The 20859-nt window shown below is 45.3% G+C and overlaps 1 protein-coding gene across 2 annotated transcripts; it reads right to left on the bottom strand.

Annotated features, from left to right (window-relative positions):
- Positions 1-3019: 3019 nt before the first annotated feature.
- On the bottom strand, positions 3020-20690 carry AIFM1 (apoptosis inducing factor mitochondria associated 1). 2 transcript variants are annotated; one of them, XM_010225668.2, is made up of 16 exons: positions 20427-20690; positions 16674-16767; positions 15679-15708; positions 14450-14562; positions 14192-14322; positions 13574-13664; positions 12714-12798; positions 12004-12080; positions 10682-10790; positions 9894-10001; positions 8790-8878; positions 8569-8709; positions 7869-8011; positions 5243-5367; positions 3960-4156; positions 3020-3225 (listed from the first exon to the last, which is right to left on the bottom strand). In XM_010225668.2, exons 1-16 carry the CDS (start codon positions 20526-20528, stop codon positions 3154-3156), a joined length of 1707 nt encoding a protein of 568 aa, XP_010223970.2. In that variant the 5' UTR covers positions 20529-20690; the 3' UTR covers positions 3020-3153. The 2 variants fall into 2 exon arrangements, with proteins under 2 accessions (XP_010223970.2, XP_088383580.1); XM_088527454.1 differs by lacking the exon at positions 15679-15708 and having other exon boundaries at positions 14450-14588; positions 16670-16767.
- Between the last annotated feature and the right edge of the window lie 169 nt (positions 20691-20859).

Raw genomic sequence — 20859 nt, 5'->3', positions numbered from 1 at the left:
CCAGCAGTGGGGAGCCCGGGCCTTCCCCCCGGGGCGCCCAACCTCCAGCCAGGGAGAGAGGCCGCTGCCTCCACGGCCTTCCCAGGGGCCCCGCGGCAGGAGCGGCTCCCTGCCCGCCCCGTCCGGCTGCGCCGGGAGCCGAAGGCCTCTCCGGAGCGGGGGCTGCGTCAGCCGGAGCCCGCGGGGCAGCTGCCGCCTCTGGCCCCACTGAAGCGATGGGCGGCGGGCGGGCGCCTCGGCCCTCCCTGCCTGCGCCCGTGGAACTGCGCCTCTCTGCCCTCCCCCTCCCGACGTCTTCCATAGTATTTATTTAATTAGTATTTAATTTGTAATGTTTCCTTTGGGTTTATTTTTGTTTTTTGTTTGTTTGTTTTGCTGAGTCTGTATCACTGTGACGATGTGAGCTCCGCTCGGGCAGGGCGCTCGTCCCCGGCTCCTCTCCAGCACTCCCCCCGCCAGAGCGCCCGGCCCCGGCCGCTCCCTGTGGCGCCGCTGGGGGACAACCCCGGCCCCGGCTCCGGAGCCGCCTTCGCTGGGCTCCTTCCCGCTCTCCGGCGGCCGCAGCTCCCCCGGGCAGGGCCCGGCGCGCCGCCCGCTCCGTCCTCGCTCCGACGGGCCCTTCGCGCTCCAGCGGCCCCGCCGCTCCCCCGGGAGCTGTTCTGCAGGAGAGAGGGGGCCGCACGCGGCCGGCCCAGAGCAGGGCGGTGGCGCCGCGATGGTACAGTTTTATTGTACAGGTGCTAACAGGACTCTGGAGGATGGGACAATCTATTAATTTCTGTTTGTTTTTTTCCCCCCCTTTTTCCCTGGCTCTTCCCCTGCTCCGGAGCCTCCGGTGGGTTTTTCTGTTTGTTTGTTTGTTTTTTTTTCCTTTCCATTGTGTTGTGTTTCTTCCCAGCCAGGGCAGGTGTCTCCCTCTCCCTTGGACTCCCGGCTGCCGTCCGCCCCGTCCGTGGGGCCCGGCCGGCTCCTCTTTGTTTTTTTTAAGCCGAGGGTTTCTTTTGCCTTTGGGTGTGTATTCTGGCTGCTCTTTTCTGATTTCTGTTTTATTATAAGCAACCGGCTGTGGTGTCAAAAACACTTATGTACAGAAAAAAAAACCTGCATCAGGCCTCCTGGCTGCTGCTTCTGCTTCTTTTAAGGCCAGGGCTGGGCTATGGGAGGGCTGTGGCTGCCGGTCCCGCGTGGGCTGGGCCGGCCTTTGCCCACCTCGCAAAGCCCTCGCGCGTGGCCCCCGTTAGGCTGCAACCCCGTTGGGCTCTGAGCGCTCTCCCCGCCAGCCCTTGGCTCCGCAACCCGCGCAGGGTGGTCACAGTGCACAGCGCGGCCAGGGGAAGGATGCAGGAGGATGCCCGGAGCAGGGACCAGCGCCGGTCGCGGACTGATGTTCATGGCACGGGCGCTGCAACCGGAGCTGACTGGGCCGAGCGGCCGCCTCCGTGGGCTGCAAAGGCCGGCGATGTCAGCGCGGCCCTGGAGCCTGCTCTGCTCCGGGCACGGGAGCAGCCACGTCCAAGCAGCCCCAGGCCAGAGACGACCGGGGCACGAGCCTGGCGTGCAGGCGGAGTGGGTGGAAGGGGCTGAGCTTCAGAAGTGGCTGCAGGAGCCCACCCTGGTCTGCAGGAAAAGACATGCGAGATAAGGAAGAACCACCAGCACAGGCAGGTCGGTGACATGACGGTAGAGCTAAAAGTAAAGCCCAGGGTAAGGAGGATGCCCTGACCATGCAGGACTGAGCCCCTTGCCTTGGAAATCAGCCTGCAACTCTGCACACACGGTAACGCTGGGCTAGCAGCCCGCTGGCCAAGCAGGGGGCAGTAAGAATGCAGCAAGCTCTTGGCTCCCATGGGTGCTCCTGGTCCCCCTCTGCCCTACAGAGGTTACTCTCTTGACCAGTGTGATATAATGGGGCTATAAGTAAATGATAAAAAGATAATTTATTTTTATATGCATGTATATGTATAGATATATATGTATTTTTTTTTTCAAAATTCACATCTCACCATCCACATGCAAGCAGGGAACCTATCCCCTCTGGGCTGAGACATCCTGACTAACCAGCATTGCCAACCCACCGTCACCGCTTGGGCAAGGAGTGCCCCAGGTAAATCTCTCTGTGTTCTCATTAATGTCAGCCTGGGACAGAAGCAGACCTGGAGACAGGATCCAGTAAATAACTGCACGTCTGCCAGAAAGCAGATTTCATATCTCGTGTTGATCTATGACATCCTTCAGAGGCAGCTCCCACCAACGCTGCGATCACAGAACAGCTTTCCTGCTCCGCCAGGCTCACCTGCAGCAGGTTGACCAGGACCACAGGCAAAGGCCTTTTAAATGTCTCCCAAGTACAGAGGCTCCTCAAGCTCCTGGGACAGCCCAGGCCACTCTTCAACTACCAGCAGGGAAAAAGTGGGGTTTTTTTGTATGTCTTCAGGTAGACTTTTCTGTGTGTTTTTGCCATGGCCTCTCCTCCTGTCACTGGGCACCACTGAGAAAAGTTTGCCCCCCTGTTCTTGCCTCCCTGACATGGGCTCTGTCTGTACATTGGCAAGATGCCTCTATCACTCTCAGGCTGAGGAACAGCTCCCACTGAAGCGGCACCGTTGTCCCCTGCTCCTGGCCATGCTGGCAGACATCTCCAGCCCCAGGAGGTGGATTTCACCTTGTGCTCTCCCTAATCCACCGCTGTGCCCAGCAGCCATTCCGTAAAACACATCCCTTCTTCAGGGTCCAGGCATCTCTCACACCCTGGTTGGTGCCAAAGACCCTCTCAAATGTCAAAAATGAGGCACAGTCCTTTTGCTTGTAGCTGTCAACAGTTTCAACTCCTTCCAAAACTGCCACAAATGCAACCCCCCATCCAACCAGTCAGCAGGACTACAGCTCAGGGGCCTGGAAGTGCTGCAAGAAAACAGGCTGCAGCTCTGCAGGCTTCTCTGCTGCTGATGCAAGGGAGAAAAAAGGACAGCCCTGCCCAAATGCCGTGAGGTGCAGAAAAAAGTTAGCAAAGGCATTTAACTTAGAAGAAACTGATTTTATTGGTGCAAACGTTAGACTTCTAGGTGAGTGGAAATATTCACAAGGATGCGGAGCAAGGGGTGTACACAGCCAGCTGCCCCGTTCACTCCTAGTGCAGTGATCCCAGTCTGGAGTTTAGTCTTCATGGATGTTGAACAGCTTAGCGACTTCATTGAGATCAGCATGTTCCTCCCCATCTTTGATGATCTGAAAGAAGGGAGGAAGATACGTTAAAGCCTGCACATGTAACAAATAGACTGTGCACGTGCTCTCCCAAACGATGTGCTGACAGTTGAAGGACCAACAGAACTTCCAGCATTAAGAAGAATTCATTTTGGAACAGATCCCCTAGGCAGAATGTGAGAGCACTCATATTTTAATTGACTTCTGAAGATGTTTTTTTTTTTTTTTTTTTTTTTTTTTAAAAAAAAAAGTGATACAAGTATAACTAATCCTAGCTTTGGGGAGAAGAGACAGACTGAAGTGGCTATTCAAGGCCCCTTTTATGGCTGTGCGTCCAGGATGGCACATATGTCTATGCATATGACCAATTTTGACATTTGTACATTAGACAAAGCAGCACAAAATAGGACAATTCACTCTGATGCTCAGTCTTTTGTGATTCTTGCCTGTACTTATTACAGGTCAGGAACTTCTGCTGCGCAAGGGAAGGGATGAGGTGTAAGCCTGATACAAGCTGTTCTGTGACAACTCGGAATAGAACAGCCACAAAAGCACAAGGACATCTCCCGTAATCCACCTGAGACATGGTTGCCCTTGGAGGCTGCACAGCTCTGCTCCAAAGCATCTGCGTGAATTTATTCTCATTTGAAATGGGTAGACTGACTTTTTTTCCCCCATAAATAAAGGCTCATGAAGCCTTTAGATAAGCCAGCCAAAGGCCACAAACCCAGCCTGCAGCAGACTGGTCCTCCACTGACCTTTCGAGCAATGGGCATCCTGTTGAAGATGTTCCATAGCACAATTCCTACCACAACTTTATCCCTGAGGTAGAAAATGACACCTTTGCCATAATCTTCTCCTTGCTTTGGAACTTGAGGTGTTGGTGAAGAACTCGAAGAAACTGCTACTTCTGAGGCTTCTGCTTCTGTTTCACTTTCTGATCGTATACCCGTCCCTAATGCAAAGATAGAGGAGAGACTTGATTTCAAACAGTCAGTGCAGAAGAAAACAGTGACAAAACTATCTGCCTGTGATGGAAGATAGCTACAAAGCAGACTTCTGTAAGAGACTGTGAGGTGCCATTTTGAGCTGACAGCATCACATACACACACAAATCACAGAATAGTTGAGATTGGAGGGGACCTCGGGACATCAGGTAGTTCTACTCCTTTGCTCAAGCAGGGTCACCTGCAACACATTGCTCAGGACCCTTTCTGGAGGATTTTTAATATGTCCCAAGGATGGAGACTCTGTAACATCTCTGGGGATCCTGTTCCAGGGCTCACAGTAAAAAAGTGTTTCCCTATGTTCACATGGAGCTTCCTGCGCTTCCATTTGTGCCTTTTGCCTCTCAGCCTGTCACTGGACACCACTGGAAAGAGTCTGACCCCATTTGCTGGGCAAGCTCTCCCCAGGTATTTATATGTGTATATGGGATCACATGTGTATATGATCCCTGCTCAGTCTTCTCCAGTCCTCAGCCCTTCTTCATATGAGAGATGCTCTAGTCCCTTAACCATCTTAGCAGTCCTCAGCAGGACTCACTTGTCCCTCTTGTGCTGGGGAGCCCAGAACCAGCCACAGCACCAAGTGCATTTCTGGTAATACCCACCTTCCGTGTAATGCTAATGCAAAACACAGAGCACATGTACACACACTCTCACACACATATATATGTGCATTATACAAAGTAAATAAGCTTACACCTACAGAAAACAGTTGGTGCAGAGATCAGTCATTTAAGGAGTACTACTGCTATACAGGAAATCATGCTCCACTCAATTAACAAAAGAAAAAAAAAGAATGTTTATTTTGAAATAAGTTACGTGGTGCCTGATTGGGGAAATATCATGTTTTAATCAATTTTTAAGATCAAAAATAGCCTCTGGAGCTTAGCCTAGAAGAATGAGAAGTGCCCACACTAGAGTCTCCTAATGCTCTGCTCTAAGACCAAAGTCTAAAACCAGGCAGCCACGACCTGCGAGATGCAGAGCCCTCCGTGCACCCAGGCAGCTCCCAAGGAGGACTCCATCCCTCCTACCTGATTGCTCTGTTGCAGATTTTGGTGTGTCTTTTGCTGTTGCTTTAGCAAACACTCCTACTGTAGGCAGACTGCTGTCGACAAGGCCAATGGCTTCATACCCCACGTCGGGACCCAAATCACTCCTAAGAACGAGCGGAAAAACAAAATACAGTGGTAGGTAAGGACTTGGCACACAGACTAAGTGAAAGCACCTCTTCTGCACACATTAGTACGGAAATTTAAATCCAACCATGACAATGTAGGTCCCTACAGGAAGCTCTAGTTGTCTCCAGAGTGGGAATGTTTAAGAATATATATATATATATATATGTGTGTGTGTGTGTGTGTACACACATTCACAAATGAATAAACACATATATATTTGTATTAATAATAATAATAGTATATAATAATATGTTCTTACTAATTATATGCTATTATATGATTGCATATATTAATCATATTATATCATATAATTAACATTATTAAACCCCAAATAGTGTCAGCTTAGCTGCACGTGAGATCTTCAGAAGTACCAGGCCAGGGCAAATGTTCTGGTCTGGTGCATTCCCTGTGCCTTCCTTTGAAGAAAATTATTAGATATGTACAGAGCTAAATGTCAGGGAAGTAAAGGCTGCCTCCTCCATGCTGTGAATTTCTTCATTGTCCTTAGGAGATGTGGTTCAACTACCAGATGTTGGTGTCTCTTCAAAAACCCCTGTATTTTATTTTGCATCTGTACAACGCAGGTCTAAACATGCACTTACTTTGGCAACACAAACCTGGAAAGTAACTTGTAGTTATGAACCTGCTCTCCGCAAAGATATATAAGCTCCAGCCTTGAAACCATGGTTTAATTCAGTGCAAGCAACATAAGCTAGAGTTGAAGCTGTTTCCAAGTAGGAAATCATTAAGGAACTCCAATTACATAGCTAAAAAATTACTGCAGGAAAATAGTGACAAGATCTGAAGTAGAAGAGTCCTTATTTCTTAAAGTTAAACTCATGTCATTGTAATTTCCTGCACAGAGATGACATGAAAAAAATCATATGCTTTTTCCTGTTATCTTCATCCTCCCTACTCAAAGCACAGTTCCTACCTTATTTATCATGGCCATCCAAAATCACAGGAAAAAAAAAACACAGGAAACAGGTATCTTTCAATAGCATTTCCGTGCTGACCTAAGCGCAGCACTGCAAAGATTCACCTAACTAATAACCTTATTTTCTCAACAGTCTGCCACTGGAATGGGGTATCATGACACAGTCTAAGGCCATCAGTTTTGGAGCAAAACAGTCAAGGAACAAAAGCTTGAAACACTTGGGGCCTACTTCTTTGCAGGGTGCTGGACAGCTTGCAATATCCGCACGTATCTCGCCACTCCAGCAAACTACATGCCTGATTCTCAAGACTCAAGTGTGAGCAATGGGGATTTCTGTGAAAATCTTTTGCTTGCTTAGTACCATATGATTTGGAGACAGAGCTAGGGTAGCAGCAAATCTTCCTCCAGGTCCAAATAAAAACCCTCGACCGAACTTCTGGCACTGCTCAGTAGACTTTGCAGCCATGATAATTAAGACATTTCAGAGACTGCATATAAAGAGGATTAAAGAAAAAGGAACATTCTTTCAACACCTCCTTGTACTGGACCTTGTTGGATATGAACTGGGGTGTTTTTAGGAGTCAATGCAGCCATGGTTTGAGGTCCAGAAATTAAATCAAAGGTATTCCCAGCCATGTTGCATCATAGAAAACATTCTGGCTATCTCTACATAGACACTGCTAGCCTCCTGGCCAGAATCTCAAACACACACTGGGCAGACTGACACAAACGCCAGTAACGTGCCAACTAACCAGATTAGGCACCCAGCAGTAAATAAGTCAGAGCCCAGGAGTGATTCTGAACAGCAAGAAAAATAAAGTACGAGGAGTTGCTGCTCTCTGCCAGCTTTTTAGGACAGGAGGAAGTCTCACTTGGTGGGGGCTGGCAAACCTCCAGAGTTAACACCTGTCAACAGAACACGAGACTTAACTCATGGCCCTCCAACTGTTTGCACCTATATTGCGGTCAGAGTAGCATGAAGAAAAAACACAATTAAGATGGATACTTCTGTGTTTTTTTTTTTTTGTTTGTTTTGTTTTTTTTCCTCCAGAGGTTTAATAGTGAAGCAACAACACCTTCCTGGGTGTGTTGATTGAGCGTTCAGATAAAGGATGGCAAGCCATAAATTAGAATTTCTGAGTTTTTTTTTGAAAAGTAGAAACACCTTTCCCCATATTTAAACTCCTGCTGGCTTTAGATTTCTGACCCATCTTGAATTAACAGATTTTTTGTTAAGGATTCAGAAAAAGCTGAGTGGCTGCTCTTTCCTGCTGCTTGCTTTGCTGAACGCGACACGCTTGGGGAATAACTGGGATATGCAGAAAAGAAAAACACTTCCAAATGTTTTTAAACTCTTGGATTAAAGTGTATTAAAGCTTAAATATCCTCTTGTTCCCTGAGCTTCTGGGAACAAGAGCCGTGAAGCTATTTGCAGAGGTATTTCAGTGCACTCAGGAAACAGAAACCTTTAAAAGGTGCATCTTGTCATAGCCCTTGCAACCTGGCCAAATGAGAAATGCCAGAAGAGGAAATCAGCATTACCAGAACATGGACTGATGCCAGTAGGGCTTTGCAGCTCCTGTCATGTTTTCTCCAGCTAGTCTTCCACTTACAACGGCATGATCGTGGTGCTCCACACGTCTCCTGCCTAGCTTGATATCATAGAAGCAGGCAGCATCCCCTGCCTTAAAGAAAAAGGCAGTCAGTGAGGACTGAACATAGACACAGAAGGTTCAAATTAACACACAAACATGAAGGGCATCGGAATGAGGAAAATGGAGCGGAAAAATGAAGAGTTTTTCCTCATAAATTCTGCTTTTTCCCCCTGCCCAGGCTATGCAGCTCCCATACTCTCAGCATTTCTCATAGTCTTTTGAAAACCAAGACAGGAGTAGGTATGTTTGTTCCAGAAGTAGCAAAGTCTTGACTCCCACCAAAGGGACTCTTATGCAATAGAATGATCTGCGCTATCTTTAGACAGCCCCAACGCCTTTTAGAGGGCATAAATACCCAGAAACGTGCACAGGCGTCGCCACAGCAACACACTCTGCTGCGCTGCATGAATGGGCTCCACGGCACCAGCGGGATCTGCACTACGACTGCTCCCACGACTCAATATTTTGTCCCCGTTTGCCTAATCGACACACATCAGCACCCAATAAATCTGGGTATTCAGCTGTACATCAGTGTAACCAGGCAGATGATCCTGTCTCCTGAGAGTCTCCGTCTCAGAGATACTCACCACCCAGATATTGGAGCGCGCCTGCAGCTCAGCGTTCACCCTGAACCCACCGAAGTCAGAGTCCACCTCCAGGCCAGCAGACTTGGCTAATTCCACATTAGGCTCGAGCCCTACTGCAGCCACAATGTGATCAGTCTCCACCTGTTTGGGAATTTAGAATTTTTATTTTAATTGTCTCTCTCAGTGCCCCTGCTCCACCCTCTCCTTGCTTTTACATTTACCTTTCGGCCATCCTTCAGTTTAATCACCAGCCGCTTGCCGCTGACAGAGACAGACTTCACCACTGCGTTAGGCATGACATTAACACCCTCTGGAAACAAAAACAGGACGTAACTGCTTGCTCAAGGGTAAACAGATTTCAGCTGGTGCCTGTGGTTCACATACAGATGCAGGCAAATCAGTGGACAGACTTGGAACCATGCGAAAACCACCTTATTTTTGCTGCCTGTGGCAATACAGTGTTGAGTAAAGCACAAAGAGAAAGAAACTCAGCTAACAAGTTGGAGAGTGTTATGGAAATGACACACAAAATACATATCTCATAATTATATGGTCAAATCCACAAGATTGGATTGGCCCAAAGCCTGGTTCCTTGAGCACGAGGAATACCCAACAGCTGTCACAGCCAGACCCAGGAGTCCTATGAAGGAGCCTTCCAGAATGGAAAGAAAACTCACTCCCAGCAAGTTACTGGGCCTTAAACCTCTGCACCAGCTCTATTCCCCCTCCTCCTATCCCCAACTCCACTTAGCAATGCACAGAAATTTATTCTGCACTAAATACTCCTTTTTTCCCTTTGCTGTATCTCAGAATTTACTGACTTTGAGCTAAACACTACAGCAATTTGTTTGGCAAAGGTGCATGCTTAAGGAATGGGGCTCTGCAATCCTCTTCAAATGAATCTAGGCTGAGTGGATTGGGCTAGAAGATGAAAAAATGAGGCTAAAGCAACTCGGAAGAGGAGGCCAGGCAGAAGTTTTACACGACTTTGGTTCCAGATTACAGGGTTTGTTGAAGTAGCTTGAGAGCTGTGAGGCAGTAGGGATTATTGTGCGTGCGGCCGACCAGAGGGATAATCTCACCAGACCACTGTGCACATTTGGCTTGACCTTTCCAGGGAAACTGCTGAGAACTGCTCTGTGCAACCTAAATTGCCCATGGACAAGCTTGAGCTGTGACTAGTTCTGTTTTGCACTTGGGCCGCCTTGCAAGGGACCCATTTTTTTGCTGACAAAACTTCAAAAGAAGGGCCTGCGCGACAGCTGCTGGCTTCAACAGCACTGCTCCAGCACTCGCAGAGGAGGAGGACTGAGGAGCAGCTTCACCTCTTCTGACTTTCTCTGTGGTCCAGTTGCTCAGGTATTCAGGCAAGACCTTGCCCATGTTGCCGTTCTCTGGAAACAGCTGAACCACCTCCAGGCCTCTGGTTCGTGCTGAAAGGGAAGCAAAGGACAGGCTTCCTGTATCACGGACAAAGAGCAGCAGCGCAGATTTCAGAACACGAGCAGATGCTTTAGTTTGCTTTAGGCAAGGAGCCTGAATAAATTTTTCAAAAATTGGGAGTTCTAGATTTTACTTAGGAGTCACAAAGTAATTAGCCACAGCATGCCTGCAAACTCTAGGGTAACACGTAGTTGTGATGCAAGATGATTAGCATTATGGAGACAACTTCCCTTCTTGGAAATCTGCAGAAATTCAAAAAGCTGCAGGCACTTGAGAATAAGTTTCCAGTTGTTCACAGCCTCTTTGAAATACTAGTTTCAGAGTGGCTTTAGTATTGACAGAGCAAATATAACTTTCTTCACAGGGTGGAATGACTTTGCAACATGCACTGGCCTGCAGAGCTTCCAGAGAGCCCAACTTCCAAAAAATCTCTGGGGTCAGGTGCTGCCTGACAGCTAATGAGAGAGAAAACTGAAATCCAGGCCAGGCCATATAGCCAACAAATGGCATGTGCATTAAGGTTATTTCAGGCAAACTGCAAATCTGTGCAAAAACTCAGCAGTGGGGGAATGAAAAGGAAGTTTATAATGTCGAGCTGCTTGCATTCGATGTCTGTTGCTTCTGCCAAGGGGCCAGGCTGAAGGCAAACTGCCTGTGGGTCCAAACTTACCTCTTCTTCCCAGAGCGCAGGCCAGCTCACTGCCAAGAAAACCACCACCAATAATTGTGATGGACTTCACCTCTCTTGATATCTTCTCCAGATTCCTGAAGTCCTCAATCTGAAAGAAGATTTATTCCCTTTTCAGATATACTTGGGCAGCAGTGGCAGCCAAAAATGAATTTCACTATTTTTTTTTCCTTTGAAAGAGGAGCAATGCTTTCCCAAAGTCATAAAGGGAAAAGTGTTTCTCTCTCCTCCAGTGATTCCTCTGGCTTCCTAGTGTCTGTGCAAGTTTCTTTAGTTTCATTATTCAGTTATTGCCTGAAGATGCAGACTTGTTTTATCATTTTGAACTAGGAAGATTCAAAGCAAATCCAGATTCCTGCATTTTCCCCTAACTGTCAAGAGCAAATTAAAATGAAGTTACTAGACATGAGCTTACTTAACAGTACTTCAAGGACGCCACAGTTCACATCACCTATCTCTTCCCACCCCCAGCTGAGCCAACCATCTCTACTGGATCCTAGGGAAAGGTCAGCAGAGCAGGAAGTTCCCACATGGCTTCCTTATTCTTGATTCATTCACTGAACTTGACTAAGAAGGTTGCATGTCTGTTCCAAACACCCTCAAGTCAAAAAAAACTCAGATTGTCAACAGTGAAAACGAAAAGTCCATTGACTACCTTCCATGCCTTTCCTTGATTTTCCTCCAAGGCATAGGATGGAAGGTGCCTTGAAAGACCATAAAGACCATGAAGAAGAAATGGATATTAGTTCATCAGAAAACTACCTAAGCTAATCCAAGAGCTAAAATGCACACTCAGCTTCACACTCTGGCAAAGTTTCAGAGAGTGAGGGCAACCTCTGTCCCGTCACGGGATGAAGTCCAACGTGTGGCCCATGCACTGCTGAACTGAGACAGACATTTAACCACAGGAGTGGCATCAAGCTAGGGCACTAGGTTAGCTTCCAGTGAGTGCTCATGGTCCAGAAGGCAAATTAACTGTCCAAACTGACTTGCAGTTGTGGAAGCTGAAAGAGCTTACATTTTTCTTGCTTTTAAAAGGCTTGGAAGAGGCAGGAAAGCCATACAGAAGGGAAACTAAAAATCACACACTGTTACAGCTTTTGGCCCTTTGGCAATGGGGAAAGTAGTGTTGCCTGTGGAAAAGGAAGGAAAAAAAAAAAAAAAAAAAAAAAGCACTCCTGCTTATTGGCTGAAGGACACTGCTGCCAAGGCAATGATGTCCTGGATTGAAAGGAGAAGAGCTAACAAGTTGCTGTAGCGATTTCTTCAAGCTCACCCCAGGCCCAGCAGCACCCACATATTACCTTGCGGAACAGCGTCAGCTTTTGTTGTACATCTTTTCCTGCTCTTTCAATTGCAGGTAGATTCCTTGGGGAACCACCTAAGGATAGTAAGAGCGCGATTAATGACACCACGATTAATTGTCACTGGCCATCAGACAATGTAGCCAAACACTGCATCTGGACTCAGCCCCTCCTACTGATAAAATATGCTCTCGGAGTTTTTTCCATGAAAGATCATGTAAGAATGATCTGATCAGGAAAGACCAGGGAGAGATCACTGGGTAACCCTGCAAATCACTGTGGGGCACAAAATCTAATATTATACCTTGCTGCACTGATTGGAGACACTAAGCTCCAGTTTAAACACAGTGAGACAGAGCACTGAAGCTACACACTGCAGCAGTATTTTGCCTAGGCAAACCCTGGTTGTTCTGCTTGCCACTACTACAAGCAGGTTCTCAAGAGGCTGTGCTGTACAGGAGTTCCTTTATCAAGCTGATGAGGAAGTCCCCTTTTCTTCTGGGTTTTATCCACGCAGAACTGTGAAGGTCCCAGAAGCGGGTGAGGAAGGTAAAACCTACAACTGGCACGTTGGTCTGTCTGCGTGACTGCCCTTCAAGTGACTGCTCTGAAAAGTGTTTGAAATGTATTGCAGAGGCTTCCTCCTCAGGTAAACCCCACTAAAATCAGGGGCCTGCCACAAGACAGAGAACAAACAGCAGAAAACTTACCAGTGGCAATTAGACATTTGTCATAGGATATTTGGGTACCATCATCGAGTTTCACTACATTGCCTCTAACATCCATATGCACAACCTGCAAAATAAAATAAGGAGAGCTCATGCTTCATGTACTGGAAGCCACTTCAGTTAAACTGCACAAGTTATTGAGCGGAGAAGCAGAAGTGGAAGTAACATTTTCCCACCTTCAAGTGAGTGTGTATTTTGGAGGGAGGGATGTAGATGGGAAGTGGGGAGAAGAAAGAGAGACTGGAAGTAGGAATTCAGGCACCTTCTCTTGGCAACAATCATAGTTCATGTTGATCTTCCCAGGATCTGACTCCAAGGAATGAGCTCAGACACCTAATGTAGATCAGCAGCAAGAGGACTCTGAAGTCTTATTTTAGCAATATTTAGAAAAGGGAGGAAGCAAACGTATTATATGCCTCACACCAAACTCCTTTTCACTATGCTGCTGCTTCTGCATGATGCTCTTGCTCATGTCAGAGTCCACTACACATTACACGTGACTCTCCTTACCTTAATCTCTCTGAATGATCCACGCTAAGCTCCAATGTATCTCATCCTTTCTCCTACGTTCTGCACATGGGTATGTCCCAAACCCAAACTTTAATCCTACCCTTTCATCTTCCTCATATTCGCTCAGATCGCTGCTATCCCTGATAACTTTTCCTGCTTTCACACTTCATCCATGCCTGCTTCTTACCTAGCTAGTGTTCCAAGCATTTTAGCCCAATTATTTTCATATTCTCCCCAGCCAAACTGGTCATGATGGTGTAGAATCAGCGCAGACTATAAGCTCTATGTGAAGAGCTGTAGGATGCTAGAACAGCAACTAGCTCTGCACCCACCTTCTTGCCAGGCAGAACTGCTACTCCTCCATTTTCTACAAAAGGAAGATCGCAAGCAGGCACGTAGAATGACGGAGGCTGGAAATATATACTGTAAGGGAAAAAAAAACTCTATATCAGGCAAGTTCCACTTTTTCTGTGATATTAGTCATTTTGCAATTACCATTTTAGTTCTCATCCCTTTTTAAATGCACCATTAGGGTCTTCCAACACTGTTTAAGCTCAAGGGTTAAGATCAGTAATGCTGATCATGCTAAGAATCACAGGATTTTGAACAGAGAACCTGCAGCTCTGTTACAAACTGTGAGGCTGCATCTTTACCTTTACTATTAATTTAATTTATTTCACAGGATTTTGAATGTTGAATGCTATTTTTAAGGGAATTACAGCAAGATTTACGTTGCATTTAGTACAAAGCTAACTCTGGTGTTTGAAGTAACACTTGGCTAGACAGTGACCAGCACTACCACATCTTTCAATCTGCTGCTTATTGCTTGAACACCTCAACCTGGAGAGCTAACACCTCTGGGAGGCCACGCTCCACGCTGGAGTCCAATAGGTACCACAAGGCAGCCCGTTCTTCTACTACGAAACGCAACACGCACACGGGGCACGTACCTCCTCTCTTTGCCATTCCACTGTTTGAATCGCAGGGTCTCTGTCACGTGCGGATCGTCTGAAAACCACAGTTCCTTGGAAAGGGGTGGACGCATATAGGGCAGGGCAGGATCTTCAGACACAATTAGCACCTTTAATTGATCGGGAAACACGTCAGCTTCATCAATGCCAGGAAAATGTCAAAACACACCACAAAGGCTCTGAAGCAAGCACTGGTATTCAGCCATCCACACAGCTCTAGAACAGGGCATCTCTTACCCGGGCACCAGGGTCACGAGCCCGAATGGATCGGGCAGCAGCAAAAGCAGCAGTTCCTCCTCCAATTAGCAGGAAAGGAACGTGAGATGGGACCTCAGGGCGAGCTCCTGGAGCTGCAGGTGACAGATTGGACAGTTTACTGCAAATACAGCAGGGAAAACTGCCCAACCGCAAAGAACAAGAGTTTGTCATGAGCTGCCTTTCCCATGCAGACTTTGGCAGACTGCCCTTCAAACATCTTCTCCACCCCTTTCCTTCCACCCCAAAATGTTTCTGGAGAACCATGCGGATTCTTCACTTCCTGAATTAATCAAAGTGTCAGATTTCCACAAATCATGTTTTTTTTAAGTTAGATCTGCACAGACAAGCCTAGCAGCAATTGCAGAGTTTTGGAATACCCAGTAGCACAGTCACCATCACATGGCTTTTGCTCATCTATTACAGATTCTCTTTTCTGTAGTTTAAGAAAGGAGGAATCAAATACAACTATCAGGACAGCCTGTTAACAAATTTCAAGACTCACTACTTCACTCTGAAGAAGTGATCCTCTTCTACCAGGCTTCCAAAAAGCTTGATTTTATAAATCAATCTACTATTTACACAGCTGCATGAAGTGACTGTAAAGTCAAAGAGCTGCAGAACTCATATCTGATATTCAACATGCAATTTCAGAAGCTTCAGATAAGATCAGGGTATTCTCTACACAGTATACCCAGGAAGGCAAAAAGTTTGGCTTTGGAGATTCAACATTCAGGTTTTACAGTAGGTGATGGTTTGCTAACAGGAGTGACATACCCAAAAGATTATTTGGAACACCAGCAAAAAGACCTCAGAGTGTTCTGAGGTGAACATGACCTGGGTGCCACTTAAACTGGAGAAAAAATACGGGATTATTTGGAAAATATGAGTTGCCAAGTGTTTGACCTAGTTCATTTTTCCTTTACCTTTGAGGACATGAATCATCTGGGAGCAAGACCAAAACTCTGCACTGGCCATTCAGTGAACAGTCTATGTGAAAGTAAAGGAGTTCACAAAAGCACTCCAACAGTGCCATGGAATATTTATTCTTTAATTATATTCCAAGAGACCAACTTTTGAGTTTTTACAAGAATGCATTTCCTCCTACATGCAGATCCTGTTTCTAAGCAACATGCAGCTAAATTGAATCTAGGAATAAAACAGTCAGTTAAATATTACCATTGAGATCATTTGAGATCATTTCACCTCACCTGCTGTGCCTTGAGAGGCAGGGTCTGCATCTGAAACAGAAAAGACGGGTGACTTAGGCACAAGTTAACAAGGATACATTTAGGAAATTGCAGTTCATGAATGACTCAAGGAAACCAGAGGATTAATGGGCTCACCACTATAAAGGTACAAAGCTTCCCAAAACATGGGCTTACTAAGACCCCTGCTTCATTGTTTAACCCTCAGCTCCCTCTCTCCCAACCCCAGTCTCAATACAAAGCTCTTACCCGTCTCCCCAAATGAAAGCAATCAGCTGCAATCAGCAATCAGGATAATCTTTCTGTTGGTTTTAAAATACATAATATACCATGTCTTCCAGGACCCAAAGCCAGTATTTCTTATTCTGAAACATAATCCTTTGGCTCAACTGTCCAGACACTGCAACTTGGGATCCCATGCATTAGAAGAGATTTGATGGGCAGCCTATTGGCCGCATATAGCCTGAAGGACACCAGCAAGAGCTGCACTAACTGCCTTGGTTCCTCTCTCCAGATGCAGTCCAAGCGTGAGATCCCTTCCTTACTCTTCCTCCATGCATGGAACAGGCAAGTGGCACAGCACAGAGGATTCTGCACTGGCAGATCATGCTATTCCCCTGCAATCACAGTGTCTTTGCCAGATTGGGTAGGAGCTATGCCCAGAGCGCCCAGAGCAGAGTTAACTCTTCTCTCCTTGTAGCACAGAATGCTTAGAAAGCAGAAGGGAGCCTCGAGGGGCCGCCTACATTATCATTATGATCATCTGTAAAATAGGGTTTTGTTTGAGGTCAAGGAAAGCTAGCACCACCTTCCATGCTGGCAGAACATGGGAATTCATATAAAATGAAACATACTGAGAAGCAAAAATGCTCTCAAGGCAGAACTTAGGCTGATCTGTATTTTCACACCTGTTTTGCTCAGTTTGCTTCAGGTGACCAAGTTAGCAGCTTAAAGAAAAAAAGAAGACCCAGACCTGAAACTTGCAGGCTAATACTCACCGGAAGGAGCTGATTCACTTTCTCTGGATCGTGAAGTTATTGTTGCGACACGGCTAATGAATCGCTCTTTCTTTTCTTTCAATGTTTTGTATACCTGGAAGCAGAAAAGGAGGTATTTACTGCGTGTGCGTTACGGCATCAAGGCAGCACTCTGCTCCTATCCCCAACAGGCTTTTGTCTAACCTGCTTGGATGAAAGCCATCTGCTTCCAATTAAAGCCAGCAGATCAAAATACACCTCACTGGAAAGGTGCCCGTAGAGGCAGGTATATCTAGCTACAAGAGGAACACCCTCGGAGAGAGATCTGCTCTCTCTGTGCTGTAATGAAACTCAGTTGTCTGGGTGCTTTCCACAAGCCATAAAGCTCATGCAGATGTTTGGTCTTTGGACTGGAGACCTGTTTCAAGGAGGAACACATGCAACAAAGGAAACGTCATGAAACGCCAAGGCTTCCTGCAAGGCTGAGCCATGGCAAATGGCCGCGGAAGAGGAAAGCAAACTCAAGGCAAAAAGCAACTCCCAGCTCGGGAAGCTTAGAGCAGCTGGACAGCACAAGTAAACGACCTCATTAGCTTGCTCTAGGCTAGATGTTGCATGCATGACATTAGCAGTGGTGCCATTGCTAACATTAGTGGCGCTTTTAGGAAATGGAACTGTTGGCTGCTCTTAATAACAGCTTTTGGCTGGAAGAGATTCCTCTAAATGGTCATTTTTTTGCTTTGTTTTTGTTAGTTAGCCTTGACTACAAACTTAGTTGTCTATTTTGAGACTACAATTGAGAAAGACACAAATAATGGGATCTCTTTTAAATCAACATGTTAACATCGAAGAAAAAAATGCAATATAGAGAGGCAAAAGATAATGAGGCAGCTGAAAGCAGGTCACAGTGAGCTACTTCCCTCCCCAATTAATAAAAGGGAAGCAAACAATTTTTTTTAGGCAACACTCAGCTGATAATCCAATGTGCTTATATGCACTACGTTTCTGATCAATGCAAAGAAAGTTAAAAGGAAAAAGCTATCAGGACAGTCTGAAATACAACTGTTTATCCCACTGCTTTATTTTGAATTGTGAAAGAGTATTAAAACTGGAATGTCTCCAGAAGAAAAGAAAAGCCTCCTAAATTTAAAGGCAAGACAGGTAATGCTGCAGCTGACGCTAAGCCATTTATTGCAATGAAAAGTGTTACGACCTCCAACTCTGACCAGAAGTTAATTCATTTGAGGATTTGATATCTCTTTTACTCCCTAGATGTTTTGAATTTTACTGATCTCCAAGATCAGGCATTTCATAACACCACAAATAGGACAAAGTCTCAGATGAGACCTGAGGAGCTGAATGCAGGGCATGAAGAGAGCAGAGGCAGACAAAAGCCTATCAAGGGAAATGAAGCAACATTAAAAGCACCAAAAATTAAGAACTCACCAGCGCTGTGAAAAATTAGGATATAACATTTGTAAAACCCTTATGCTTAAACATATAAAACTTAAGTTAGGAAAACGAACGTTGTATTTGCAAGAAGCAGAACCATCAGTTTTTTTTAAAGCAAGCCTGAAGGGCAGCATACAGCAACTTAAACACAATCACTTACAAAAAAAGAATGGATACTATATACATGCAAAACGTCAAAACTTCAGGAGAAATTTTTCCAAAGGGACAATGCCAAGTTCTTTCTAGTAAGACAGAGATCTATGTACTTTGCTAGATAGCAGAGTGCTGTTTTAATGCTCTTCTCTGAAGAGAACACAAATGTAGGTAAGTACGCTTTCTTTTCTCTAATATATTTAAATTTAGTTGATTATTTCCTTTCCTGTATGTCAAGATTACTGATGTTGGAGAGATATGTCAAGTGGCTTGGGCTTCTCTGCTGATTAGAAAACAAAGATGTCCAGTCCTGCATGAGTTTTAGGGTTTGCTTCAGTTTTAGATACAGTGAACATAAAAAAACCCAACTTCCAAGGAATTTCCCCTACTGAGAACTAGAGTGTTTAGGGAAACGAATACACAAAAAGCTTAAATTATTTGGCAATGTCCCTTTAGATGATGTTTTTGAGGCCACAGAGCACAGGTAGTCTGGTTAGAGTAGATGGCTAACTTGGCGTTATGAAGGGGAAGGTCTGCTCGACACAATCACAGGAGAAAATAAACACATTTATTGAAGCATCTTACATAAACTCCTGCCCCAGTGACTGTTCCTCCTACAATTAAGTACAACAGTAGGTTGCTGCCAGCTTTCCCAGGAACACCCGAAGACGTTAGTGATCTAGAAGGGGATCTGAGGTGATGACACTGCAGAACTGTAGGCGAAGACAGGCAATGAGAGAGAAGAGAGGGAAAGAGTATTGAATGCTCTCAAAGACATGTAATTAAATAGACCTTGGGAAAAGTGGAGTGCATTTTCAGTTACCTTGTTTGTCAAAAAAATCATACAAACAAAACCCCACCAGTGCTACAAGCAGAAGCAAACACACATCTGTTTTAGCACTCGGACTGTAAAGGCCTCTTACTGTTTAAGCCATCTTTTGTATTCAGAATTAAAAGGTCTGGCTCAGATGTGGCATTTGCTTTCCAGCATGGGGTGGAAGAAGAGGTGAGAACATGAGCTCTCACAAAAGATCCAATTTCCTAAGTAACGTGTTCATTATAACAGATAACACAAGATTTTGCTTTTATACTTGGCCTTTCAGCAGCCAAGGAGCGAAGTTAAAAACAGCCTTTCAGCCACAGGGCACATACACCCATAGTTTCTGGCCCTTCCCTTAGATGTTTTAGCCTGGCCACCTTGCCAGTTACTCAATCCCACCAATTTTGGTGGATATTCACTCCATTAAAGCGTGGTTCCACTTCCCAAGGAAGCTCTTCACACTGGGAAACTCCGCCTGAATGACGGAATAAAGTTTCCTCTGCTCTCAAGCCTGCAAAATAATCTTAAAACATTTTCTTGACTAGTTTGCCTACATTTCTAGCTGCTGCAACTCAGTAGGAGCTGGCAGATGGAAAAACTATGGAAGGACAACAGGGCACAGCAAAGATTATTTAAAAGAACTAGGAAGAGACTTTTGCTCAACGTACATTTTTTGAAATGCTATTTATTTCCCAGGAGCCTTCTGCATGTGAAGAGTTTCATTAGGATAAAAACAGGACTTTGGGAGTTTTTGATGAACATGATCCTCAGAGATTTTCAAAACAGAAATATTTGTAAGACACATAAGCTTAGGACCTATCCACTTCCAGGTACCATTTTCTACTCTTGCATTCACCTTCTGGGAATTTGATTACTTCGTAAGTCTAGCCAAAAACCTTTCTGCTTCTAAAACTCTGAGCAGGATGTTAATATACGTTCATCAGTACTGGGCTTACAGAAGCTAAACTTTGATATTCCAAGTTGAGATTTGGCAAACAATGGTTTGCATTGGTATTAAAAGCACGAACCATCAAATTTGCCCTCAACTACAGGCTGCTAGCGCATACGAGACAACTCAGAGTTGTAGTTAGTAATAGTGGGTTTTTAAAAAAAAAAGGCACTGTAAAAAAGAACCTTTATAGGAAAAAGCTAAAAGGTAACTGAAATTACAGTAGAAAGTGATTGTAAAAAGTTAATTTCCAGCCAGGTTCAGTTAGCTCCCTTTGAAGTTTTCCAAAGCAAGAAACAGCTACAGAGGTAAAAGCTAAGTTACATTAGCTGGAAGACAGCAATTGCTCAACAGGAGAGACGTATCACAGCTTCTTGCCATGAACTACCTTTCTACTTACATAGACACCCGCTCCTACTGTCGATAAGCCCACAATAAGGACCAAAACAGAACTATCTCCTTTGCCCCCAGGCACACCAGAGCTAGCCATTTGTCTGCTCATCTGTAGTTTTATGGGGACATTCCAGCGTTGCAACAAGTTGCCTAAGGAATACAATTTATTAGAGAAAACAAAACAAAACAGAGAGCTGTGAATACAAAGTCATGTTTTCAAAATGCAGAGATCAAGTCATTTCTAAGGCAAAAGGTAAATAAGCTATTTCTCTGAAAAGCCCAATACCACATCTGAGTAACTGCAGTGAATTATCCTCTGCCAAACCGAATGGCTCCAGGCCGTGTATTTGCGCCATGCAGTTGTGGATACCAAAAACATATGCACGGTCAAAAAGTAATTAAATAAATTAGTAGAGGGAGTGCCTAATAAAACACTGCAA

This window comes from Tinamus guttatus, unplaced genomic scaffold (assembly GCF_059628265.1).
Source record: "Tinamus guttatus ecotype Peru unplaced genomic scaffold, ASM5962826v1 Tinamus_guttatus_pri_ptg000287l, whole genome shotgun sequence".
Taxonomy (NCBI): domain Eukaryota; kingdom Metazoa; phylum Chordata; class Aves; order Tinamiformes; family Tinamidae; genus Tinamus; species Tinamus guttatus.
The sequence above is the reverse complement of the archived record's forward strand: the minus strand, read 5'-3'. Positions and strand labels throughout refer to the sequence as shown.

What these genes read in the sequence shown, in the direction of transcription:
- AIFM1 (XM_088527454.1), bottom strand. Translation starts at nt 20,528, where the DNA reads ATGAGCAGACAAATGGCTAGCTCTGGTGTGCCTGGGGGCAAAGGAGAT. An exon ending in GAATCAGCTCCTTCCGGTGA is followed by an intron (nt 14,589 to 16,669) that starts GTATTAGCCTGC and finishes CTGTATTTGCAG; the next exon opens with TAAACTGTCCAATCTGTCAC. An exon ending in CTGCGCTCTGGGAAGAAGAG is followed by an intron (nt 10,002 to 10,681) that starts GTAAGTTTGGAC and finishes CTTCCCTTTCAG; the next exon opens with CACGAACCAGAGGCCTGGAG.